Source organism: Geospiza fortis, unplaced genomic scaffold (genome assembly GCF_000277835.1).
Source record: "Geospiza fortis unplaced genomic scaffold, GeoFor_1.0 scaffold422, whole genome shotgun sequence".
Lineage (NCBI taxonomy): Eukaryota > Metazoa > Chordata > Aves > Passeriformes > Thraupidae > Geospiza > Geospiza fortis.
Window position 1 is genome coordinate 104,278 of NW_005054545.1, and position 26,467 is coordinate 130,744.

The 26,467-nt window shown below is 42.3% G+C and overlaps 2 protein-coding genes across 4 annotated transcripts; one reads left to right on the forward strand and one right to left on the reverse strand.

Moving 5' to 3' along the window:
• The first annotated feature begins 2,005 nt into the window (after nucleotides 1-2,005).
• On the forward strand, nucleotides 2,006-21,411 carry LOC102043990 (LHFPL tetraspan subfamily member 5). 2 transcript variants are annotated; one of them, XM_031063940.1, is made up of 3 exons: nucleotides 2,006-2,504; nucleotides 3,287-3,319; nucleotides 21,346-21,411. In XM_031063940.1, exons 1-2 carry the CDS (start codon nucleotides 2,279-2,281, stop codon nucleotides 3,301-3,303), a joined length of 243 nt encoding a protein of 80 aa, XP_030919800.1. In that variant the 5' UTR covers nucleotides 2,006-2,278; the 3' UTR covers nucleotides 3,304-3,319; nucleotides 21,346-21,411. The 2 variants fall into 2 exon arrangements, with proteins under 2 accessions (XP_030919800.1, XP_030919799.1); XM_031063939.1 differs by lacking the exon at nucleotides 21,346-21,411 and adding an exon at nucleotides 3,577-3,886.
• Nucleotides 4,131-22,300, reverse strand: SRPK1 (SRSF protein kinase 1). Of its 2 annotated transcripts, none has more exons than XM_031063938.1 (15): nucleotides 21,623-22,300; nucleotides 18,283-18,401; nucleotides 17,275-17,383; nucleotides 16,775-16,862; nucleotides 16,529-16,616; nucleotides 15,076-15,182; nucleotides 14,264-14,429; nucleotides 13,240-13,265; nucleotides 12,532-12,745; nucleotides 11,853-12,290; nucleotides 10,325-10,425; nucleotides 9,326-9,433; nucleotides 7,931-8,000; nucleotides 7,386-7,478; nucleotides 4,131-6,691 (listed from the first exon to the last, which is right to left on the reverse strand). In XM_031063938.1, exons 1-15 carry the CDS (start codon nucleotides 21,691-21,693, stop codon nucleotides 6,507-6,509), a joined length of 1,983 nt encoding a protein of 660 aa, XP_030919798.1. In that variant the 5' UTR covers nucleotides 21,694-22,300; the 3' UTR covers nucleotides 4,131-6,506. The 2 variants fall into 2 exon arrangements, with proteins under 2 accessions (XP_030919798.1, XP_005429421.1); XM_005429364.2 differs by having other exon boundaries at nucleotides 11,853-12,293.
• Between the last annotated feature and the right edge of the window lie 4,167 nt (nucleotides 22,301-26,467).

Here is a 26,467-nt window from a genome sequence, read left to right on the forward strand (position 1 = left end):
GATCAGTTCCAGAGCACAAACCCCCCCGCTCCCAGGGCACAGAGCGCTCTCCGGTGTTTGGGATCCGGCAGGAACGGGGCAGGCACACAGCGGTGATGCTTGCTGGCCCATTGTAGTAACTCCCTGAGCTCGGGGAATAATGCACGAGGAAGATGGAACACGGGGAGGGGACTGGCTGACTGATTTGGTACCATCACTCCCATTTTCTCCCTTTGCTGCTCATCCCCGCGGCTCTCAAGCCTTCCCCATCTCTCCCCAAGGCACTTGAGACACCTGTAACACAACTCCCGCGTTTGCTCCGAGCTCAGCTGGAACCCAAGCCTTTGGTGCTCCTGAATGATTGATGTGAGCCGGGGCCACAGCCCCGCTGACACCCGTGGGAGGGGGCACGGGGTTCCTTCAGTTCCCAGCTAAAGAATCGAGCTCAGGCAAAGATTTAGATAAGAAGCTTGGGGCAGCTCAGCCTCCTGGGGAGCAGCAGCAGAGACAGGCTTTGCTGTGGTAGTTGGGGCTTTTCCATTTTTTGTTGTTGTTCTGAATGGGGGAAGAGAAAATTGTCACAGGCAGTTCTGCCAGATGGACTGCTACTGCTGCATTTTAGGAATTATTTTACAAAGTGGGTGGGCTAAGAGAGGATCAATTTCCTGGCCTTCACTCTGAACCAGGGCACAATTTCGCAGAAATTATTTCTTTCCCACTTCCCCCATTTCTCTGTTAGTTACAGGGAAGATTTATTCTGTATGCAGTTAACCAACTGCTTTTCCATGGAGAGAAATCCTCTCTGCAGATAAGGAAGCTGCCTGCTCACCTTGCTGCTGGCTTGTGCCCAAGCCAAGGGAAAAGAAAACATTGGCAAAGGACAAGGCCACTGCCTCAGAAGGGGGTTCTGGTTTCTGAGCACCTGGTGGCAGAGAAGGGACACAGGTGTGGGACAAGGTGCATTTGAGGATGCTGCAGATGTCCAGGAGGGGCAGGGACAAACATCTGCTTGTCCACCACGGGCTTGTTTCTTGTGTGAGAGGAGTCAGGGACTGCCCCACATCTGCAGCAGTTACTTCCAACATAGGAATGGAGCATGTGAAGTGCTTTTGTTAATCATGTCCCAAAACCTTGCATATGAACTCATCCCAAGCCTGGTCATTGTTGTTGTCCAGTAAATACAATTTCTCTGAGGGGGGAAAAAGGCACTGCTGAGATTTGGGCATGAGCTGCCCTTCAGCAGCCTGCTGGCACAGCTGCTGTGGCAAAGGTGAGGTGAAGTGAGGTGTTGGGACCCCGTGACCAGGCTGGAGCAGCTCCCAAGGTTTTGTGGGAGCTCTGAGCAGTCACAGCAGGAGCTGCTGCTGGAACCAGCACAGCTGAACAAGCAGAATTAATCTGCCCACAAAGCTGCTGCTGACAGCAGCTCCACCTTAGCAAACCCTGAGCTGGAATCAGCTGCAAGGTGCTAGGCCAGGGTTTGCACTCACACAGACTGAACCCATTGCAGTTTTGTTTGGAGATATTTCCTTGGGGTGCCACGGGCTCTGTGCAGAGGGAGCAGAGACGTTGCCTGGGCAATGCTGGGACAGGAGATGCTGGTGCTGCTTGTCCTTGGCTCGGGGAAGGCAGCACAGCAGATCCTGCTCCTCCTCCCTGCCTGTGCAGCACAGCCCAGCCCACGGGGATGAGCAACCCCAGTGCCTTCAAGGGACAAATCTGCAGCACCTGATGTGTTTGCAGCATGATGTTTGCTCCTCCAGCCGCTCTCTCCACTTCAGTGTTGGTGCCTGGAAAATAGAATGCATCTTTCAATTGGGGTGAGTATAAAAGCAAACCTTTAGTTGAAAGCTTTCAGGTGAACAACATGGTGAAAAGTACATGTGGTATAGTAATTCTACAATTTTTATAAGGTTAGGAGATCAGTGCACTTATCATCCACTGTCCAGTCAAAAGGTTAGTTGGTAAGGTAATAATTCCTGAGGCCCTGACCCTCTGGAAGCAGTCCAGGGGTTTCTTTTGCCCCACTTTTGTTATGTCTAGTCCAGATTCTGGTTAGAAAAGAGAATGTTCTTGAAGTTAGTTCTCTTCTTGGAATAAGACTAAACAACATTTAGGAATGTGTTTATAAGATTAGTTTAGTGTTCCTAAAGGTAGAGAAGAAAGATTAGAAAAATACTTGAAGCTACAGCAATCTGCAAAGCTACGAATTTATATAAAACATAAAAAGCTAAAAATCTTCGGCATCATCATCAGCTGAGGAGCTCAGTGTGCCCCTGTCCCTGCAGCTACAGGGCTGATGATTGGCTGCCTGATCTACCCCGATGGCTGGGACTCGAGCGAGGTGAGGAGAATGTGCGGGGACAAAACCGACAAATACACCCTGGGCGCCTGCACCGTGCGCTGGGCTTACATCCTGTGCATCATCGGCATCCTGGACGCCCTCATCCTCTCCTTCCTGGCCTTCGTGCTGGGCAACCGGCAGGACAACCTCCTCCCCTCGGATTTCAAAGTGGAGGATCAAGGTGGGTGTGGTGGGATCGCTCCTGAGCGCTCCTGCACAGCGATTCAGCCTCCGGGGTGGTGCCTTGAGAGGCTGCCTGGAACAGAGGCAGAGTTAAAGGAATAAAGTAGGAATTTTAATAAACATTTATGTAAAAAAAAATTTAATTATATTATTAATTATATTTCATAGAATTGTTATTAATTATATTATAAATCAAGAGCCTGGCTGTGGCTCCACCCAAGATGGACTCAGAGTCACGAGTTTTCACACTTTGATAAGTTTTGGTCCATTTCCATATTGGGGTTAATTGTCCAATTCCAGCTCCAGGTTCTGCAGTCCCATCCTTCTCCATCCTTGTTGTTTGCACTTTTTGGGCCCAAAGCTGCAGCAGTGTCCTTGGTTCTGGGGCTGGAAAAGGATTGTTCTGTGTGACTGAGCTGTGAGGAGAACCTGCTGACACTTTATATGAAATTCAGAGTTAAATACCAATGCAGTACAGAATCTGGAAAATATGAAAGCTCAACCTCAAGGCACCAAGGTCACTGCTGCTGCTTGGGTGGATGGTGGGTGGCTCCATCCCTGCCACAGTCACACACTGCTCTGTAGGGAGGGAGAACCAGCAGCAGGCAGAAAACTGATGGAGAACAAGGCAGGAGCCCAAATTCACCCAGATTACATTTCCCAGGCCTCTGGGGCTTTCTTCTCATTTTAAACATCTTCCTTTTTGAAAACAAACCTGCAAAACACACTCATCCTTTCAGTTTTACACACTAACTCTGCAATTCTCTTTTTGTTTTACAGAAGAGGGAAATGACTGACAGAGCTGATCACCATGTAAGTGATAACCCACACAGATTTTTAATATTCCCAGCATCCACAATGTCACTGTTTGATTCTGATTACCAAAGCTGACAGCTGATTTTGGTGCTGGAGTCACATTGGTTTTATTTGTGGTTAAAGAAGAAACTGTCTTTGCTTTGCCTCCCAAAACTGGGAAAGCACAAACCCTTGCCAAGTGCAAAATAAAAGAAGCATAAAATTTGAAGTCAAGCTACATTTCCCAACAGCTGCCTTACTCTTTTTGTTCCCAGGGACATCCACAGCTCTTCTTCCTTCCTTTTCTTTGAAGTGACTCTTCTAGGAAGCTTAAACTTACCAAATTCTGTGGATTTTCTACAGCTGTTTTCTTCACCCATGGGGCTGCTCTTGGCTCACAGCTCTTGTGGAGCTTATTTGGTGGAAAGAGCCCAAAATGGACATAAGAGTTTTTCTGAGTCCATCAGCAAGAGGGACAAGAGGGCAAGGATGGCAATTTGCTGCTTTTTGGGGGGTTTGTACACCTTCTTTCAAGGAAATTATTTATGAATTAAAAAAAAAACCAAACAACACCAAACCACCAAACTATCAGTGTTTTGTGCTTTTCTCCTGAGGGCAGAGGAAATCCTCTGTATTTTAGAATGGAAAAATTCTAGCAGAGTTGTCCTGTTTTTTACTCTTCTCCTCTTTTTAAAATGGATCACAACACCAGCAACAAAATCTATCTCATTCTGGAAATCAAAGCTGAATGTTCACTAGTGAAGCAAATTCCATCCCTGAGCCCCTGACTCAGAACAGAATTACAAGGGGAATGTATGAAGACTAGGGCTCAGTTATTAAATAATCTGTTTATTGCAGGGCTTTCACAAAGGAAAAAAAAAAAGACAAAGCACCCAAGTAGAAAGAATAAAAATGTATTTTCCTTCAGGTTTTAGACTGACACAACAAGTACAAATCCTTTAGTGTGAGCATGTCACAGCAATTTGGAAATGAACAGACCCCAAGTGAACGAGCAGAGAGTACAAGACTGAATCATGAAATCATGACAGCGGCTTCTGCAGGGCTTCCACTCACAGGCTGCCTCCAGCCTTGGCCATCATGGTAAAAAAACCCCTCCTCCAGTCAGGGCTGGCAGAGGGAAGGGAAGGAAGGATGGGCAGGGGGAATCAAGAGTCAGAGAGTGCAGACCCCTTGTGGGAAATGTTCCTTCATCAGCCAGGCTCGAGCAGGCAGGACTGGGTGAGCTTTCAAGACCACAGCAATTGTTTGCCCTGCCAATGTTATCTTCACAGTCAGCTGGAACCCAGTACTGTCTGCAGTGCTCCTGTAACAGACACAGAAGTGACCCACAACTGGAAAATGCCAGATAAAAGGGAAAAAAAACAAAAGAAAAAGGTTAACTCAGCAGTTTAAAACATTTTTTTGGTATGTTACCTGCCTTTTTTTATTATATGCATAGAGAACCTGATCTACCACTAAAGGAACATGCAGCATGATTTGCATAAATAAGCCAAATCAGGCTCTGAACTGGAGAAACTCTGTTCAAGTGGATTAAATGACCTGGTTTGTGAGTGAATGATCCTCATGAACCACAATTCCCAAACACACACACACAGAAGTGACACAGAACAGTGGTCTTGGCAGCTTTGGCAATGGAAATGGTCTTGGATAGCATCTGCATGGTCTCCAGCAACTTCTACCCTCTGCAAGCCACCACAAATCCAAAGGGCTGTTTGGTCCAGAGTGAGGAAGTGACTCTGAAGTCTCAATGCTGCCAAATCTTGCTTAGACAAGAGTGGGATGCACTGAAATCTGTAACAGGATGGGCAGGTCTAGAAGAAGCCATCACAGAACTATCAAATGCCACAGTCATTTAACTTTTAATTAAAATTAATCCATTTAACCCATTATACCCAAACCCCCTCTGAGAAGTTTACATAGAAACCCCATAGAACATTTCTCACTCGGGGTAACTCTAGAAACAGCTTCTAATCCAGTATCTACGTGGAAAAGTCACTTCTCTTCCACTTCTGCTAGCTCTCTTCTTGTGCTAATGGCCCAGAAAATAAAAGGCAGTCCCATCCTGGGAAGTTATTTCTGAAGGCCTGCACCTGAAGCAAATTAAAAGAAATCTTTTCACTGGAATTTCAAGTGTTGATTTTCAAAGTGCAGGGCTGCAGCATGGCTGTGATACAGGCACTGCAACCCTTCCCTTGGGAAAAAAAAAGTGAATGGTCAAAAATGAAAAGTCAGAGCAGACCATCAGTGAAAGCCAATCTCTCATGAGTATCACCTCAAGCAAGGCAAAAAAAAGTGCCAGTAAGGGATAAAAACCCCCCAAAATGTATGGCTCACTATAATTAAGAGTTAAGAGGTGCCTGCAATGAGGCTCTCTCTGCAGGCTGAGGGTGCACCCATCTGTCTGCTGAGGGTTGTGCGTTGAGTCAGGTCCAGCTTCTGCTGATTTTGCTGTCACCTTTTAGTCACAGGTGTTGAAGTAGAAAACATCACCAAATCCAGAAACTATTCTGACTATCAAGGGCACGGGGGAGGAGAAAAAGTAAATGGACAGGGCACTTTGGAGGAAGAAATAAAGCATACTAAAATCTAGGTTTAAAAAGCTCTTCCAAAAGCAGCTAGAACTAAATAAACGTTTCTGAGTGGAAAGCAAAGAATACAGAATACAGTAGACACCTAGAGAGTGATGGAGGATTTCAAGGTCTTTGCTCTACCAAGGATCTGGCAGCACCTTGATGCCAACTGTTACTTCTCACCCCATCAGTAGCTACTGGATCAACAGTGGGAAAATTGACTCCTGAGTCAGTGAGATCTTCATGGGAAGGAAGGAAGAGTTGGAATTTAGCTAAGGGAGATATCCGAGCACGGGTGAGCTCACATCTGTCACACACGGTGCTTTACAGTGAGGAGACTGAGGAAAAATCTCTTATTCTAGTCAAATAGTCTTTGGTGAAGCCCAACCAAGGCAAAAGCACAGATGATGCCCACTGGCTGAGGAGAGTCCCCATTAAGTCACACAAACAAACTCAGCAGAACAGGTTAGATTTATCTAAAATCTTGGAAGCCTTGAAGGAAGAACTCCACACTGAAAGTGAACAAGGAGAAAAATGGATCTGGGAAAGGGCAGCTGGGTGTGTAGGCTATGCTGTAAACCAGAGTTTAACGTTGTGGCATTGCTTGGAAGCTTCTAGGAGTTAAGCCAGGGGTGCCTGAGACATTCTGCTGCTGTAGCTCGCTTCTCTGGGATCAGCTCCAGCATAGGGAGTAAGAAGTCTGTGAATCCAGCTGCCTCATCTTGGGCCCACTCGTATTTTTCAACCAACACTTCAAAAAGGCCCCAGGGCTTCAGTTTGGTGATGTGCTTCAGATCACCTGAAAACCCAAGACAAATGGTTTAAGTGTAAGATACAGGAACAGAGCAGCTCAGTAAAATTGGCTAAACAGCTAAACATGACAGCGTGAGCTCAGGGACTGTCCTAAGGGAATACAAACTGCTAGGGCATGCTGAAGGGAAAAGTCAATTATATTAAACCCCTTTTTTATCTGCTTTAGAAGCTTGTTGTAGAAATGTACTTCCTCAAAGGGCTCTTTTTTCACCTCCTGCTATTTCAAATCCCCTATCAGCAAACATTAACTTCATTAAATCACCAAGGATGCTGCTTGACATGACAGATAAACTGTGCCACTGACTCTGGGCTACCTGCAATGCATGGAGCCTGTTTGAGAAAGCAACACACTGCTAATAAAGAACTGCTTGTTTTTATAAACAGAGTTATTAAACTAGGTCAAAACCCAATTTTTTGACTCAGTACATTTCTAGGGTACTCAGGACTTTATGATAATGTTCTGTGCTCTGAGCAACATGGCTCATGAGGCCAGGCACTATTTAAGGTGCCTTACATTTAACTGCAGTCTTACTGATAAAGCATTTCTTAAAACAAAGGAAAGACTTAAAGATGCCATCTTTGCTGGCATCTATTTCTAACAGGCATTTCCAGCAAGCCACTCCTGTGTATTTGGGCAAGGGATGAGGGGATAAAGTGATATTTGCTTTGTTTCCTTTTACCTTTTTTGGTGAAAAACTCCTTGGAATATTTTCCTGCCAAAATGAGCTTGCGAGGTATTTTCCCCAGAAGTTCTATGATCAATGCGATATGATCTGCATATGAAAAATTAAAAAAAAAAAAAAAGACAATGAGATTCATCCATACAAAAGCTCTTTATGCTAGTTTCATGCTCTGGGATATAAGGATAAAGACACTATCCCGTAAAAATTACTTTGGAGACCCATCTGAAACCAGGTTACACTAAGCAACAACAAAGACAAGGAGCAAGGGAAAACAAATATGGGCAATTTGAGGCACAATCAGTTTGAGACACAATGCACAGAATCCAGCAGCAAGAGGAATGCAAAACACCAGAACAAGAACATGGACTTCATTGCAGGGTGTTTTACTGCAGAGGCTTGAGCACAGCTGCTGCTGATTTGGGCAAATAATCTTTTTGCAAGGAGCTTTTGCATTGCTGATTTGTAAAACAAGGCTCATTTTGAAGAGGCAACTATTGGATTTCAAGTCCCACTTTAAAAAGGAAAATCTGAGACAATCAAACCTTCATCTCGTGAGTAATCTTCCCCAGAGTGAGGCTCGAACAGATAGTCCCCTGTTGCCAACTCAAAAGCCTAAACAAACAGAAATGAGCACATTCAATCACTTCAAAACACTCTAAGATGTGCTGCAGGTTGACTCTGCAAATCTCTGTGGGCCAGAAGCAAAGCAGCGGGGAAGAATAACCTGCAGAACTACAGTAAACAGCTATAATCCTAAATACTCCATATCACAGCCTGAACTGTGCAGTGACTTTGCAATGCTTTCAAAACTGCATTAAAAGCATCATAGGCACACCTGGGATGAATTTTGGGTGCAGGGCCACCAGTTAACCACAAAGTTAAGGTATTTCACATGCTTAGCCTTTCCTCTTCAGAGTTGTGCAAAAATAACACCATGTCCAAACTATAGTTTCTGAGGTTGGTTATTTTATTTTATTTTGTTTTGTTTTGCTTGGGGTTTTTTGGGATTCTTCCCTCTCCCCAATTTTCCCTTGTTTTTCAAACAGTTAATCTCTGAACATCTGTCTGCAGAGATGAAAACACATTTTAAATGAGAAAAACATCTGCACTCATTTCAACTCACCACTCCTAAATTCTGTAACACATTCACCCCTTATGAGTTCACTTGTACTCAGAACTGACCTTCAGTACAACTGAACTTGTACCACCCCTGACCTTCTGTATTCTCCATTTTCTTTAAGAGCTGCTGGTGCCAAACAATGGAATCAGGCACACTGTGTAATTCTGGCCACATGCTCTGCAGAGAAAACATGACCCTTCTGCATTTTCTTTTACCTCATTCATCAAAATCCCACCTTGTCTTCCAACACAGCAAAAATGTCTATTTTTCCAAGCTTAAATTATAAAACCCAAGCTTTGATTTGTAGAATAGACAGAATGGAGACACTGAAGAGGCACATGCAGTAACTGGCTTGAATTATTTTTTTCATTGTCATATTCTACATTTGGCAGCTGTTAAAGGAACAGCTTCTTCCTCATCTCAGCATTACTCAGACTAAACATCGATTCCAAACCTGCAGAGGATGATTAAAATTAGAAATGCTACTGAAGGCACAGTGAAACAGTGCTAGATGCAGCAGAAAGGCTTTTTTTTTAATATAAAAAGACATTGTGTTCAGAATTGCCTGGTTGTCCTGTTTTTCCAGAAAGCATGACAGCAAAGTACAATCATATTTGAAATCTGCTGATGCTGGACAACAAAACCTTCAAAAGGAAAGCCACATGTGGAGAAAAAAAGATAAATTTACAAACCAACTGTGGTGTGGAAACCTATTATTCAACAAGTCTGGAAGTTGACTGAACACTTGTAAGGGATTTTTGCCAGTCCCTCAGCAGCTCAGAGGGCAGAGCAGAAGATCCCAGCTGGCAGAACTCACCATGCAGGCTGTGCTCCAGATGTCTGCAGGGGTGTTGTACCCTGACCCTATCAGCACCTCCAGGGACCTGTACTGCCTGGTCTGGATGTCTTCAGTGAAATGCTTGTGCTAAGGAAAAGAAATGTTTTATTAACAGCTCAAGACTGCTTAGAAGAGGAGAATCAACTGCCAGGAAGGCTGGAGTGGATCTAAGCTCATTACAATTACATTTCAGCTGCATTTTACATCCTCATTAACTATTTCCTTATATTCTGCAAGTGCTGTTTAAATGCTGTACATGAGATATTCCTCCTCCAAGTGAAACAGCCCAGCAATCCAGAGGAAAGCAAGCCACAAAAGCAGAATAAAGGAAGATTCTGCAGCATCTCCTACCCAGCCCTGGCAGACAGGCCATGGTTCTGCTCCCTTAAAGCAGATAAGGTGAGAAATCACCTTGCCAGGCACTGCAAGCCTGACTGCAATTCTGAGCTGAGACTCATCAGATCTGAAGTAATTTGCCATTTCAGAAGCCAAGTAAAAAGAAATATGTCTTCTGTTTGAAATAGCAAATATTTGAAAGCAGCACAGCACAACCATCAAAGAATAAAACTTGGGAGTTTTATTGTGTAAGTCTCTTTCATGTGCAATGCTCTGACAAGCTACAGAACCAGCACATCAGAGCAATTGTTTGTAACTTTGTAGGCTCTCCTGGAGACTGAGAAACTCCTTCAGCAGTTTCACACAGCAGATTTCTACCCTCTGTGTGTGACACAGCTCACAGCCCTATAAGAAATAACCAAATGCCAGTGAGGCACCCAAAGCATGGCCTGAAATCTTGTGTTTAGAGAACCATTTCTTTCTTTGTGTCTCTGCTTCCTCTCTTTTTTTCCCTGTCATAGTTTCAAACTGTCACTGCTTTCACAGCCAGCTCTAAGGATGTGTTTTACAGATTATTTTCCATCTTGGCAAACTGACTGAATCTGCAGCTTTAAAAAGTCAATGTGAAAAGACCAAACTTACCACCCAGCAGGCATTTCCTAGGTCAGCTATCTTCACTTTGAGCTTATCTGCATTCTTGGGCTCAAGAGGATTAAGAAGGAAATTCCCAGCAGCTGATTTTCCTAGAGGCAATGTGTACAACAGCTGATTAATGCTTCATAGGCAGTGTCACCATCTGTCACCCAAATCCCATCAACCTCTCCCCAGCCAGGAAGTTTTTCTGATGGATCAGAACTGTTCCCTCCCTGATGCCTGGGTATAAAAATGAGCATCACTCTGCTCTATCAACAACATCATTAAGACCCAACTGGTGTCATTAAGCAGAAGGATAAATGAGCATATGCAACAGTGACTATTTCCCAGCATTTTTTGCACAGCCTGTCTATGTTAAAACAAAAAACAAACCGTGTTGAAATAAGGGCATTGCCAGAAACAAAACAAACCTCACAACCCCCCTTAAGCCTTCCTAAATCTTTGAAGGAAGAGTCCCCAAGTTACAGCATCTTTCTGACATACCCATCACTCACTGGTGCAACACAATTACAACAGCTAAAGGAAGTACTAGGAAAATTGAATGACACGATGGAGAACAAAAGTAATAAGTCACTAAATGACATCCAGCTGTACCTCTGAACCAAAAATTTGGGAGAGTTTGAAGCTGCAAATTTGGGAGAGGGCTGTGAGAAGCAAAAGATGTCAGTAACCTAGCAGAGGCATCCAGCAAAGTGCAGTTCAAGTTTCAAAATTCAAATTTCTCTTGTTACTTTTCATCCATATAACTCCCCTAGTGGCACTATGGGCAAGAAAATGCTAGAACACTTTTTCTTAGTAAGTACAAATGATACTTTTACCCTCCTTATCCAAGCAGATATGTATGACCTGGCAAGGACACAAAGATGCAAAAATGGACAGTTTTACCAATTCATATTAAACACATACATCCCTGGAATGTGTTTAAATTGCTGTACACTATTTCATGTCTTATTTTCTCCTAAGCTTACAAGACACAATTTTTCCACTCTGAAGAAAATCATATTTAAATAAAAGCATTAAAGAAATTTGGTTTCTTTCCCAACACTGTATAAGCTTTGTTTCTAAATGGGAAAACATTTACCCATTTTGAATAACAGAGAGAAGTTACCTTTGCTCCAAATTAAGAACCAAACTGTCAGAACACACTGATCATACCTACCCCTTAATTTAACAGCAAATGACAATCTGTAGGCTTAATGCAAATCACACTAGCAGCACCTGATTCAAAGGAGGAAATGTTCCTCCACTGACATCCAAAGGCATAGGTGTTTTTAAAAAGGAGAAGGAGGATATTTAAGCACTCCAAAGTCAAAATTGAGGCACTACTACAATAGCACATACAAACAGCAAACAATTTGGAGTATGACTGTCAGGTTAATTGCTCCTGGCAGGAAAACTCTCAATCTATGGTTCTGATCACTTCAGCCTACAAAATTCACATTTCTATTCATATGATGAAGTGTTGTAAGAAATCTCCCACATCAAGGAACCCTTTCTTACAAGGTTCCTCCTATACCTTTGTTGTCTGTGGGGCTGTTAGTCTCATTCTCATCCTCTGAAGGGATCTCTGTCCTGATGCTTTCCTGAAAATCGTTGATCCCCTGCTCGTTCAGTGCCTGCTCTTGGCTGGGGACGGGCTGGCACACCATGGAATCCTCCGGGACCAAGGGCACAAACAAGTCCAACACTGCTTCTTGGGGCCCGACCTCTGAGTCATTGTTGTGCTGGGTGTAATTAGAGCTGTGCAAGTTCTCAGTGTTCTGGGTGTCAGGGGCATTGTCACAGGCATTGTCACAGGCATTGGCGTTGTGCAGGTCGTCCTCGAGGCGCACGGAGCCCTCGTTCCCAGAGTCTGTCAGCTCTGTCATGGGGATCACCCCGTTGCAGTTGATTTCTGGAGCATCTTTTTCCACGTTGCTTTCCACGAGATTAGATCCCTCCTGTCCAAGGGTTTCTGCTGCGAGAGGGGAAAATGAGAATGTAGCAGAATATAACTTGACAAATAGCTGGAAGATGTTCAAGGGCAGCCTGAGAGGGAGGGAGTACTGTAAATGGAACTGAACACAGGCATTCACTCAGATTGGAACAGATTTCCCAGGTGAAATGATAACAGCCACCTCTGCTGAAGGTACACCCTCCTCACACCCATGAGACAACACTGTCCATGCCACGTTGGCAATGCTTTAGGTCCATACCTGGCTTTTTGTTGATACTTTCCTCTGATGGACTGACTTTGATGAGCATTTCCACAGGAGTCTGAGCTTCTTCCTCCTCTTCAGGCTGTGTCTGCTCAGGGTTTGCTTCCTTCTCCATTTCCTCTATCTCTTGCATTCGCTTCTCCAACAACTCAGCCTGTCTTTTCTGCTTCTTTTTCAACTTCTTTTTCTTATTCTTTGACATTTTGTCAGCCTACGCAGAAGCAAGCAGAAAAATCGGACTTAACATTTTATACTTCAGTAAATTTAAAATGCACCGAGGTTTAATTAATCTTAGAGCTGAGGAAACAGTCTATGAAGAAAATGCTGGAGACAGCTCCTCTCCCAGATAGAAAGCAGCTATTCTGGGTTTTGAACCACTTGTCTATGGCTCTTAGCAGTGCATTTTTGCCCTGACCTGAAAAACCAACATTATTCTCCAAGTGAGGGAGATCTCAGACTCCACAGACCAGTCACTTTCTCAACAGACCTTGAGATCACCACAAGAACTCCTTGTTCTGGTGATAAATGAACTAATACCATTTACAAGTCTAAGACCGCATTGAAGCTGATGCCTATGCCAAACACAAATCACACTTTTCCCTTCTGATATGAGACTGCTCTCTCTTAATGCTGACTGGATTCTGAAACAGTGCAGGAAATACTATCAGTGGATGCATACTTACAGGTGAAAGCTTTTACACTTACTGGTTTAGGCTGTGGTGCAGTGCTCACTGAAAGGGAAAGGAAGATCAGTAAATCAGTATGGCTATACCCAAAAACTGCAACTGCATTCTGATGTCAAGGTACATTTTTCCTATGTGGTCTGATAACATTTTAATGATATCAGCAAATGTGATTTTGAAGGCTCATTTCTCTACAAAAACACAACAATAAAAAAAATGATAAAACATCAAATGAGCAAATGCTTAATTCAGGTTTCAGACAGGAGACTTGCTTGACTGGTATCAAAGACTTCCTGGCACGTAGCTTCATTTACTGCATAGATTATGCATCCTACCCAAATGAAAATGCAAATCAAAGCATTAAAATACCAAATTTCAGGGAGCTCTCTTAAGCTAAGAAATGCTGTGATCAGTTCAGCTCAATGTTGGTGTTGTAAGATTATGATTGACAGAGCAATACACACTGCAGTGGTTTTTGAAAAGTACACACAACTACAGATGGATATTCTGAGGAGGAGCACAAGAGAATTTGCCCTCAGATCTTTAAGGATGTTTGCATGTCAAGGAAGGTGGTTTCATTGCAGTCTTCCAGATTTCTGCAAACTGACAACAGGTAACTCATCTTGTTGAAACTCGCATCAAATCCATTTCCAGCATCATGCAATGAAAGGTAATAAACTTTTGAAGGAAATATGAGAATTTTGCCACATTTTTACACCAGTTCCATATTGAATGCATCAACATTGTGCTACATAAGACTGACTTTACCAGTGCCAGATTACAGAATTCACAGAATTCTCTAATAGCTGCTGTTAAAAGCAGGCTCCAGTGAGCATTTATCCTCCTTCTTGTTTTCTGACACAAACTGCCTGCCCCATCATCTGAGTTACAATTTATGACTAATTTCCCAATTTACACTCAGGTTTTCAAAGGTTACTTGCACTATTCTTCTACCATACTCAGGAAGTTTTCCTTTGTGATGATCTGGGGGTGTGTGGGAGAAACAGCATCAATTTTCAGGGGAAAAAAAAGAAAATAAAAATCACCTGCAGAGCCAGATGGTGGGGGAGCCCCAGATCTCTGCCACTCTGTTGCCTCTGCAGCCAGCCTGCGAATGTACTGGTCATTCACACACAGCAGGATGTTCTCAGGCTTTATATCTGTGTGGATGATTCTACATTTTGTATGCAAGTAATCCAGACCCTGAAGAACCTGCAGGCAAGGGAGAAGGAAGTCAGCCATTAGACAATCTAATTAAGAGCAAAGTGAAAATGCCAAAGTGCCTAGGATGGCCAATGAAAGGGTTTGTGTGTTTGAGAATGCTCCAGGTTAGAGCTGCTGTGATCAGTGGTTACAACCCAGTTCCACAATAACAGATTTGCATACAGATTTTAGCTACCATTTAAAGATACTCTATTTACCCTCATAGCTTAACTTACCACAGGTGAAAAATCTAATTTTAATACTCCACAATAAAATCACACTTTCCTCCTCCCCTGCACCTCCCATGTGGAAAGGTGTTTCTTTTAGGCTACCACCCAGGAGGGAGAACCAGTTTCTCCTGCTCTTCCCATCATTAAGCACTGTGCTTACTGTGACAGCTTTAAAAAAATACTTCACTTACGAGGAATGACTGAGGTAAGAAGAGGTTAAAAGCAAAAACCACCACGGTTTAAGTGTCAGAAAATAACTATCTGCAGCAGAAGGGGCTTGCAGTAGAGAAAAGAGCCCAAGAATATTTTGTTGCATGAAGGAGTTACCATGGATTTTTACCTTTTGTTTCCTTGGATCCAAGAAAGATCAGTGAAAGATTTTTAACTGGGTCAAGAGGAAGAGTGCAGTCAGAACTGGAACTTACCTGTTTGATGATTTTTTTGACACAAGGGAGAGGAAGACCCTGATAATTTGACTTGATGATCCACTTCAGGAGATGATGCCCTAGAACTTCAAACACCATACAGATATCTGGAACTGAATCAAGGAAAAAACTGGGCATCCAGATCCAAGGAGCCCCATATTCCCAGGACTAAGGATGAAGAGAAATCCAAACCAGTTGGGCACTTCATGTTAAAGAACCCTCATGATTCTGACACAGCTTGGAAAAGCTGCCTTCCTCAACAGCATCATTCTATCCTACATAACAGTGCCATTACCTAAAATAAAATAAAAATACAGAAGGATGGAGCTGCACAAAGGTCCCACTGCAGCAGTAGCCACCTCCTGCTTTGAGTGGGAGCCAGTTGCACAAATGTACATTATTATTTACTGTATGTTTTGGAACAGCCTACACTTCTGCCCCAGGCAAAACTTGATGCCAGATCTCTCTGTACCAGCATTACCTGAAAAGATAATAAAATTTCCATTTCATAAGTAATCTTCAGACCAATAAAGTCACTTTCTTTGCCCTCCTTTGCCTCTTTACCAGCAAAACAAACTTTTGACAAGCCTAGATTTCAACTATATTTATATGATCTGCTTTTGAGCTCTAAGATCTCAACAGTTGCAGTCACTCCAGTGACATATTCAGTACAATGAAGCCAAACTTCTATGAGTTTATTAGGCTCCTTTTCATCTACACTGGCAGAAAGCATACATTTCACAAGAGTGGAAGAAATATAAGCTCAAATCAACATTTACTCAGGAAAAAAGTTAGAGAAAATGCATTATGGGTCTACTTTTTATAATCTGCAGCTCAATTCTCTCAAGCAGCCCAGCAATTCTCACTGAAATAAAATTTAAGTTATCTCAAAGTGAAAACAATGCATACAAGTCCAGCTTTCAAACTCTGAGGATCCATTATTAGCACTTGTTACAAACCACTGCCTATGAGAGGGCTGTTCCCAGAACTACAGGCCACTGTCAAAGCAATACCCTGCAAACATCCTAACAATGCTGATAAATTACAAAGTGAGATGTTTCCATAACTAGATAACCAAGCTTATTTTCAAGTTATAGATGGCTCATCTGCTATTTTCAGCTACTGATTTTAACATGCTGTACTGAAATAACAGGTTCTTAACAGGCTGCTTACAAAATTGAGGGGTTGAGGTAGATGGGCTCTCCTACCTGAGGCAGCCACTCAGTCCTGATTCACAAATTGGTGGCAGAACATTAAAAGAACAACCAGGCAGTGCTGACACAAATGACACCAGACTGAATCATCACTCTGGATGTGAGCTCAGCAGGCAGATCCTCCTACAGCTTTCCTTGGGCAGGGAAAGGGATGCCTGGGCATTGCTTGCCAAAGCAGGGCAGCTGCCCAAGAAACTCCCATCTTTTCAATTCGTGGCTTTTATTCCACAAAAGGATACGGGAACCATTCACTCCTGAAATCTTGAAGTCATCTAATAACTGAACAACTCTCTCTTTGCTTGGATCATTTGGATCACTGCTGCGGACCTGCAGAGAAAGAGGTTATTGTGATGTCAGATCCACTGCACTGTCTCGTTCCTACACAAATTCTTGATGATCTGGAAATATCAAGCATGTGACAAGTGAAAACTCCCCAAAATGGAAACAAAGAATAAAATAAAATTGAGCCCAACTCAGGCACTCACCGATTTCAGCAATTTGATTTCATCCAGTGCTGTTTCTGTGTAGTGCTCTGCACTCTTCACCACCTTCATTGCCACAAATCTCCTCCCTCTGTGCGCACATGGCAAGTAAATTGGGAACTGTTAATGCTCATACAAAGAACTTATTCTCCAGAATTATCCCAATTATTTTGCATGCAAGAGAGTTTATTTCATGCATCATGGAAAAATAAGGTTTAAACACTCAAAAGACTGCCTTTGAATCTTTTTTTAACAAAAGATTCGTGTTAGTCATTTCTCAAAATACGGAAAAATAGGTCAGAGACTGAACACAACTCTTCCCACAGATATGGTTTGTCCTGTTAAGTCCCTCCCACACACTTGCATGCACAATATCAGAAGAAACTCATGTTCTAGGATGTGGACAGCTAATGCTTAGGGTTTTTATCTAAAAGTAAAAGGATGTTTTCTGCTCAGGTTTGTGCATGCCTGGCAGGAGCAGCAGCTGGAACAGGAGCACTCACTGGATGTCCCAGGCCAGCCACACGGTGGAGAAGTGACCCCATCCAAGCTTCCGAATCACGTGGTAGCGTCCATTGAAGAGATCTCCTATTTTCACAAGGTGGTAACCCCCTGGAAAAACACAGGAACCAGAGAGCAGGTGTGGGGAACGAGCAGCACAATCACTGCAGCACCACTAAATATTTCCTCAGTGAAAACACATGCAGTCTGCAGGCTGACCAGCTTTGGAAAACAGGCTGTGATGGTAACAGAATCTTCCAGCTAAATATCAGCATTGCTTTTGTATGCTCTGAGCCCAGAACATGAAAGAGGTAACCAAGATCTGGAACTTGGAACTGCAACCAAGATCCCTACAGCTCTCCTTGCAATTTTCCTGACTGGAAGGCACTCTGCCACTGCAAACAGGAAAGTCTTCTCTGCACCTTTTGTATCTCTCAATCTACTGACTATACAGGGGGATTCCATCACAGAAGCAAAAACATGAAAAGCCAAAGATGGAACTGGCAGAACAAAGAGAAGAAATTGTGATTTGGTGTTTTCATTTGCTCTATATTTTGTTTCTGTTCAGAGAAACAGGGGAAGGCTATTTGCAGAAACAAATTTTTCTGAAGAATGGATACCAAGATAATGATCTGATCTTCAAAAGAAAACTGAAGAATATGAAAAGGAATTTGAAAGTGTCCCTTTTACAATGAACTAAAAAAAATAATTAAATGCCTACTTGCTCTTGTCAATATTGAAAGCCCTCTGGTGCAGAGGAAAAGTTAACAGCTTTAAACTTATGCATTAAAAACAGTTCTGCAACTCAAATCCTGACTGATAACAGAGGGAAACTTGGAGACCACCTTCTTCATTTCATGTTGGCTTGAAAAATGTTATTATCATCATTCAGCTTCAAAGTACTCTTAATGTAAGAGGGAGTCTATTTTCATTCTCTACAGCAAATGGGAAGTGGAGGGGATTCCTTGATTGCATTGAAAATCATGCATCTTAAACAGGTAAATGCTCACCTTTACAGTAATCATTTGGATCCTCTTGCTCATCATCATCTGATCCCAGGATTTCCTCCTCTTGCTCTGGAAGATCACTCTCGGATTGAGCAGCAAGGCTGCGGTGCTGGGTGTCGGGTCTGAAAGAGATCACACTGCATTTCTGACACAGATCACACTGCACATCTCTCACACACAGAACACACAGCAGTGCTTTTATTCCTAACCTAAAAGTAGCCAGAAATCATTTTTTGCATACTAGTGAGAAATGCACCTTAATGCCCTAGATCTTTCATAGCGGAACCAAGCGAAGTCCAAAGAAGATATATTTAAAAGCTTAGTGATCCCACCAAAATATTAGCCTCTGAACCCCTTCTCTGCCTTTCTCTAAAGCAGATTTATATTTTGTTATCCTAGGTAAAACTTGAAAATTTAAATATTGATTAACTTTATTTTAAAGACAAATATCAATTAGTCTTTACTTGCTTTTGGAAAAGAAAAAGTTAACCAGTGTTTTAGAACTTGTGGCCCTTTGTTCCTTTGATATTCAAGGTTAAATGAATATTTAACAGTCCTTCTGCTTCTAACACTTTAGAATACTAGACCCCTAATCTTGACATTTATTTTTCCTGTTCTCAAGGGGCAGGCTGCATTTTTAGCTCATCTCTTGACTCAAAATCTAAAGTTTATTACAGTTGTCTGAACTAGGGAGAGTGGGAGGACACAGAGCAGATGTTCAGTAAACCCTCCTGAGAGCTTGTGATTGCAGAGGGATTGGAATCAGGCACTAAGGTGGTGGAGGTTTTTCACTCCCACAACCATAAATAAAAGTGTTCATTTAATGTGTTTAATTTTCCATCAAATGTGCTACTCTGAGTTCTTGCTTGTGAAGGCCATGTCAGCAAAGGCCACCTCCATGCCCTCACACACTCAGCCTGTGCTCCCCAAATAAAACATCTCCCATACCTCAGCTCTTTCATGGCATCACACTGATAACAGCCAAACAGCTCATGAAAGGCTAATACCAAAATCAGGTAATTTATTTACTTTACAAAGCATTACAGGGAACAATGAAATGCCTACAAAGATTCAAGATACCCCTGTACAAAGCAAACATTTGTAATGAAAACAATGCCTACAGACCACTTGCTTTGGCAGGATTTAAGGGCAAAGTAGTGCGAGATATCAACATTAAGTTTCCTTTCCTTAGAAGCACGAGATATTAAAAAAAGCTGGAGTTGTCCAAAGAAGTGGGCAGCAAACTTCATTAGAGCAGTGACACACAGGCTCAGATAACATTCCTCACAGAGAGTTCCCAGCACTGAATTAACGGAAGTGTCTTCTATTGAAACTATTGTTGCAGGGAAGCAGCAGATAACACTGGTGCCTTCCAGCACCCTCCTTCAAATTCAGCTCATTTTGCTGCAAGAAGGAAGAACTGCCCACCCAGTGGCTATGCCAGCAATATAGGCAGGCCCTCAGATGCAGCTTTCACAACTTAGTCCTGAGCTGGACTCCTGCACATCACATCAGGGCTGTGCTAACTCATCTTAATCCATGGGAAAATGTAGTATTTTCATTTGGAACAGTTATACAGCAGAATGAATGTTCAGCACTGACCTACTACACATGCACTCTGCTGAGACGTCACACATTAAAGACACTGCTAACACGCTCAAACTACAGCCATCTTAAACATCATAACAAGGGAGAAATCTTGTGTTCCAACCTGATGATGACTAAATTTGCAGTCACTTAAAATCCACAACTCAAGTTCATTTAAACAAGGAAGAGCTACAAAGGTCATTTCCATGCACAACCCACCACCAGACATTTACTTTCAGTCTGCTGTCAGTAAGTCTTGCTTGTTTTTTTAAATTCAGGAGCAGCTTAGTGGTCTCAAACCATAAACCAAAGACTGCCAGGCTAATGAGACTTCTATTAAGAACTCTGCAGCTTGATCCAGCCCTGAGGTATTCAGTATTTAGACTTTTTAGTCAGTCAGGGGTAGGAAGAAGGAAACCTGCAGTAGGGGGTGCGGAAAGTCTTAGAGGTCAAAAAGCTTCTTCAAAATTGCTGCATTTTTTTGGGACAACTGAGATACAAATAAAGTCACACATTATCCCCAAATTAAGAGCAGGCAGCAAAGGCAAGAAATGGGCACAGACAGAATGGCTGAAGGGGAGATTAGATGCTCACAGACAATAAATCCTATAGACAGGGTAAAGAGAACAGGAGCTGGACAGAAAGATTTTAACCTCACATATAGCTTGAGTAGTAAAGAGTAATTCTCCCAGTGCTGTTTTGGGATTTTCACTTTTTTAACTGCACAGGATGTAAGGGATTAAAAAGGACTCAAAAGAAAATTGCCCTGAAGTGGCAGTGATGCAGACAGACACATCACACATTCTGCAGCCCCAGTGCTTCTCAATAACAGCAATTCCATGCATGGAGGAAGAAGTTGCTGGAAGCACTAAAGCCCATTCTCCTGGAAGCTTTCTGTGCCCCTCCTAAGGGGCTGACTAATCCTGCTGCTGGCAGTCTCACACACGACACACCCTGGAGTCTGCAGCTGAGTCTTTCATGGGGATCCAAAAGCATTTCACTTCTACATTAGAGTCTATGATACCAGCTAATGTAAAAAAGCTGAATTCAGGTCACACACATCTCTACAGTGCTATTTCCTTTATGAAATCACCTCCAAAATACACCTCATTCTTTTGCCTTCCTGTGAAAATTTGTTTGATGTTATTACACACCGCCCTGTTCTTCCCCTGAAATGACCATGTCAGCCCAAGATAGGGATTAAGAGAGAATCAATCAGTGCAGAACATGTATTAATACCTTAGAAAAATTATATACAAAAGCACAAGCCTGTCTGCTTTGCTCACAAAGACAGTACTCTAAAAGGCACAAAAGGCTGTTAAAAACAGCAGAAAAATCCATGCCCAGTATTTAGAGATGACAGCTGAAACAGCTGTTGTCAAAATTGCAAAATGCAGATAAAGTATATAAAAATCCTATACTAAATGACTGTTTACACATCAAAACCCAAGTGTTCTAGGGTACTTTTTTCTTTTCTAGCCACCTCTGATTTACAGAAGAACACCGTGATCACCTTCTCCTTTTGCTCTCTCATTGTGCTAATTAATCATCAGAATGAACTGGATCTGCAGGGTCTCTCTACAACTACATAGCAACATTTTACTTAAGAAAAACAATGTGGAGCAGAAAAGCTAAGGTAAAATGCTAAGTCTTCTATGGAATTCGTGTGAGTCCACATCTAGAGAGACCCTCCCAAAAGTCCTTATTCCCCGAAGAGCTGCAAATTCTCGAGACAAAATTAGAGAGGGGAACCTACCTGCAAGAAGCACGGCCTCCCATGGATAAAGATATTCCTGAAGACAGCCCAATAGTTTTCGAAAAAGCCATCAAAAGTCAGGCACCACAGTGCTGGGGAAGGAGGGGGACATCAGCAGCAGGCAGAGGGGCTGGCTCTCCTCAAATGCAGCAAAGCTTTGTGCAAGAGTGAAGGAGAAGAGGGATTTGCCTCCAGCACCCAGCTGCAGCTGCCCAGCACTGCATTGCAGGTGAAGGACCGTGCAGCAAGGCTGGGGCTTGCTCTCAGCTGATCTTCCTGCAAATTCAGTCATGTCAGGGGGGTGAGCATAAAGATTCATCCCCTCCTCTTGATGTCTACGTGTCTCTTCTTCCCTCTAATGAAATTAGAAATTCAGGCAGATATTTTGTTTCATCTTCCTGAACCAGCCGGTTTTATTTGCCTATTCAATAGCCCAGTGGATTCAAAGCTGGGATGAAGACAAGGATCATGGTAATTGTCGACAGAGCAACCCTTTTGATAGAGGAATTCCAGCACAATCACTCAGCACGCAAAGAGTGTTCAAAGGAAAAATAAATTTTCTGATGTAATTCCACATCTCCCCTTCCAGAGTTACAACAAAAACTTATCCTTTATGCTTAAAATGACAAAACAAGCAGAAGGAGTCAAATCTTCTTGAAAAAGTTGGACTGAGTATTTTTCACAGCAGCGGGTACTTAACATCATCTTCCAACAATGCACAATTCCCAGTCATTTCCTGTGCCTGTTTATCCTGCTGGTTTATGTAAGTGATAGGGGAAACAAGTCACCAACAATGTGACATAGCAAGTAACAATTTAGAGATTTCTCTCCTAGGGAGGACTTTATTAGTGAAAGACACAATGATGCTGCCCCTGCACTTTTAAAGCAAGAGGTTTAAAAAATTGCCTTTATCCACTTGTATGTCTAAAATACTTTCCTCTTAAAACCTCACAGAAGTTTGAATGCTTTTAATAGTTTAGTATTGCCAAACCTGATCATATTAGAAAAGGAACTAAAAACATTCAAAATTTTCCACTGTAGACAAGATTTTGCTTCATGTTCACTGAAGATATCACCCAACCCCTGCAATGCACAGCAGTGGTGAAGAGTTATTTGCAGGAGCTAAGATTTGAGTCACTCACTTGCTCCTTACAGAAGGTGTTAAAGCAATTTGGAAAAACACTGTGGAATTCTCTTGCCAGTTTTCAGTGGAATCACTTATCTGGTCCACACACAAGAAGGAAGGCAAAAAATGATTAAGAAATCTCGGCCACACAATGTGGGTTCTCACAGACTTGCAGAGAAGGAAGGGTACCCTCTATAAATTACCAGACACACAGCCAAGTCTCCACACTCAGCTTCACCATCAAACTCCAAATGCGTTCTCTCTGCTCCAATAACTTACATTAAAAAAACAAAATTTGAAAGGAGGTGTTTGGTTTTCCTATTCAAGAGTGACTTCAAATCTTCGTTTTGGACAGAAAAGATTCTTCCTTGTCCCTGAAACAGCAGAAATATTGTCCATGCTACCTCATTGCTTGCCTTGAATAGATGCAAAAGCAGACTCCTTCCACCCTCAAGCAAGGAAGTCAAGGTACATTTAGGCCGAATCACTTTTGTCACACCCATCATCCTTAAATACATACTAACAAAAAAAGATACTCTCCTTACTCCTCTCTGTCTGCCTCTCCCTTGAAATTTGCAAAGACGACGCCCATCTGCAGGAAACTGCAGGGAAATGCTTTCCTAATTTTAAGTAGCCTACAACCCAGTCTTTATAAGCAGTGTCACCCCTTATTGGTGAGCTCAAATTGCACCCATGAAACGCCCTCGAGCACAACTCAGTTCAGTGAAGGCAGGAGGAATGACAAACCCAGCTCCCACTGCAGGCACCAGATAAAGGCACTGCAAACACACCCCACGACTCTTCTTTCCACCTCAACCATCCAGCCAGAGGTTTGCTGGGCTCCACACCCAACCCAGCAAGATCTCACTGAAGGATTCCCTGTTTTCATTTGAGAAGCTCCATATGGCATGGAGAAAAGCCAGGATTTAAAACCCCTCTCCCATTTCCACATCTGTGCATGGAGACAATGTCTCTTTAAGGAAGAATGCTTGCAGACTGCAGCTCATTACTATTTCTTAGTGTGCCTGTAATTTCATGTTTAGGCACATCTAGTGAGAATGAGAGCTCACACGCAGATCCGCTGGCAAACCTCATGCTCAATGAATATGGAAACTTCACACAACTTCCAGCACGATTCAGGTCTGAAATGATCAAACTGTTTTCCTGCTTGCATGCAGCCTTTCTGCTCCAGAAATTCCAGCTGTTTTGGGGAGAATTATAAATCATCGATGATGGGGGACCTATGAGTGCACAATCCATGTTATTTTGTGATTACTGCAACTCATTCACTGTTACATCCCTATTTTTCTGAGTGAATAACTGGTGTTATTAAGAGCCACAATACTTGCTGCTCTACAGTGCCCATCCCAGAGCTACAGGAACACCACGGTCAAGAACTTAAAAGAAGACTGGAGACGGTCAAACATTTAGCTTTTAAATACCAGTACTCAGAGGCACCAAGACATACTTTTGATTAGCAGATCTGTGGGAGCTCAGTTTGAAGATAAGTACTGGCTTTCACATAAGAAAGGTATAACAAATAACAGGCAATCAAGTTTCTTCCTTCCCATCCCCACTCCCCCACACAAGCACTTAACAAGCTGTTTGTAGAGCTGTCTGCTAGCCCAGCTATCACAAACCAAGGGATTTCTATGGAAACCAGCAAATTTCAGTTGTGTCCTGTCATGGTTTGATAATCCCTTCAGTATTTGAATGAAAAAATACGAGGGCAATGGAAATTACCAGTATCTCACCTTCAGAAATCCAAGAAACTCTGCCTGCTCTCTTTCTACAGGGGAGTGTTAGGACAAATGCATGCTCTACTTCACTGATATAAAATGAAACTTTTAAGACAGGAAGGAGTGAAATAAATAGGATCATCCTGAACTTGCAGAAAATTAAGAAAGCAGTTGACCTTCCTATAAAAATATATTATCATTTCAAAAATATATATTCATTTCCTACAAAACAGCTTATACACAGAATCATAATTAGTATTTACAAGGTGTTTCTGTAAAGCATCAGTTTAGACTGGTCTGGTCTAAACCAAGCAAACACCAAACTGGATGATGAAAAAGTATGTAACTTTCCAGTTTCTTTTAACCTTTCCAAAGGGTTTTTTTGTTCTGTTTTTAATGATATTAGGTTTATAGGTAAACTTAAAGCAGCTGTAGTTCATTTTTAAAATGAAAGATATTTTGAATTGTTTTTACTCCCTTCAGAATATTCTCTGCAATTTTATATAATAATTTAAAATACTAAACTCAATCTTTTAAAATCATTGTTTCATGTTATTTACTGCAAATGTAAAGAAATAATGTATTACCAAAAAAAAACTGAATGTGTGATCTAAATTATCATGGAACATTGGATATTAAAAGCACATTGCATGTGGTTTCAAGTATAGATTTTATGGAAAGTCATGAAACAACCCAGTTAAGCCTATTTTAGAAGATTTAACTAGAGCAGCTTTGTATTTAAATAGAATAAATGTTGTGGAACTGTACCTAAAGTTAGAGGCTGACACTGAGTTCATTTAATTGCACAGCATAAAGCACATGAAAGTTTCTTTAATTTCTGAGATACAATCTAATAAACTTAGGTACCAGAGAAAAGGGTTGAGCATGAAGTGTAAGAATATAAACACAGCATTTGACAAATAACATGGCTCTGCACCCAAATCAAGGTTAGTGGCAAAATCAAGAGCTAACCAGCAGTGCATTTAACCTGTCCTGAATATGTGGTTAAAAAAAGATTTATAAAAACTCCTAACATGCCAGCTCTGAAAGTTATCATTCAGCAGCCTCAAAATCTACACAGAAATTAACCTTCCCAGCTGCACTGTGAACTCTGTTGGCAGAGTCAGTATTGCTGGTCTGCAGCTAGAGAAAGGAAAAAAAATAACATGTATAGAATTAGACAATGGAATATTCATACAAAAATTGGAGGAGGAGGAGGACAGCATTTAAAAAATTGGCCCAATGCTACCTTCAAGGAATACCAGGAACATGTATGGAATAGCATGGAACCATAACGCATGTCTCCCAAATACTTTGGTTAAGGCTCCTCACTCTTCAAAAGCCCCATCTCAAAACCACTGACTCTTGGCTGAAGGCAACAAGAAAAAATATTTTAAATCCCTGTGATGTGTCTGAGAAAGCATTACTCTAGGCCTAAAGAAAAAACCCACCAACTGCCACCCCCAAAGCCTTAGCCTCACTATCTTTGGTCCTAGGCACCTTCAAGTAAAATCATCCTGAGTCACCAGAGATTTTACAGAAATAAGCAGCATTGTATGGAGTATACAGAACCCACTCTAGGACTGACATCACCTTTCAGTAGAAAGGGATCCACGAGCAGCACTGAACACAGCACTTAGTGCAGCCTGCTGACATTGTTTAGTATTTACTCGAGTTCTTCTAATTTCTACATCTGCCTCCAAAAGTTCCCCACACATAAAGACTCGTGACATTCCTGCGGTGAGAAAGAAGCCACACGAGTGCATCAAAGTTAGAGAACGAAGTAAACAACACACCACGGCATTCTTTCGGCAAGAAAAAAAAAATCTCAGGGGGAAAGAGAGTCAAGAGGGGGGAGACAGTGAAGCCGGTTCCTACAGGCGGGGGTTGCTGAAGTGCCCTGGGGACTTAGAGAGGGAACGCTGACAACTCCCTGCAAGGTACAGCCCTGGGCCAAGGGGAGCCGGCAAGGGCAGCCCA

Excerpts from the sequence above, each read along its gene's own strand:
- SRPK1 (XM_005429364.2), bottom strand. The coding sequence starts at position 21,693 with ATGGCTTTTTCGAAAACTATTGGGCTGTCTTCAGGAATATCTTTATCC. Across the intron at positions 18,402-21,622 it reads GGAGGCCGTGCTTCTTGCAG|ACCCGACACCCAGCACCGCA; the intron begins GTAGGTTCCCCT and ends GATCTCTTTCAG. Across the intron at positions 12,746-13,239 it reads CTGCACCACAGCCTAAACCA|GCTGACAAAATGTCAAAGAA; the intron begins GTAAGTGTAAAA and ends GCTTCTGCGTAG.
- LOC102043990 (XM_031063940.1), top strand. The coding sequence starts at position 2,279 with ATGATTGGCTGCCTGATCTACCCCGATGGCTGGGACTCGAGCGAGGTG.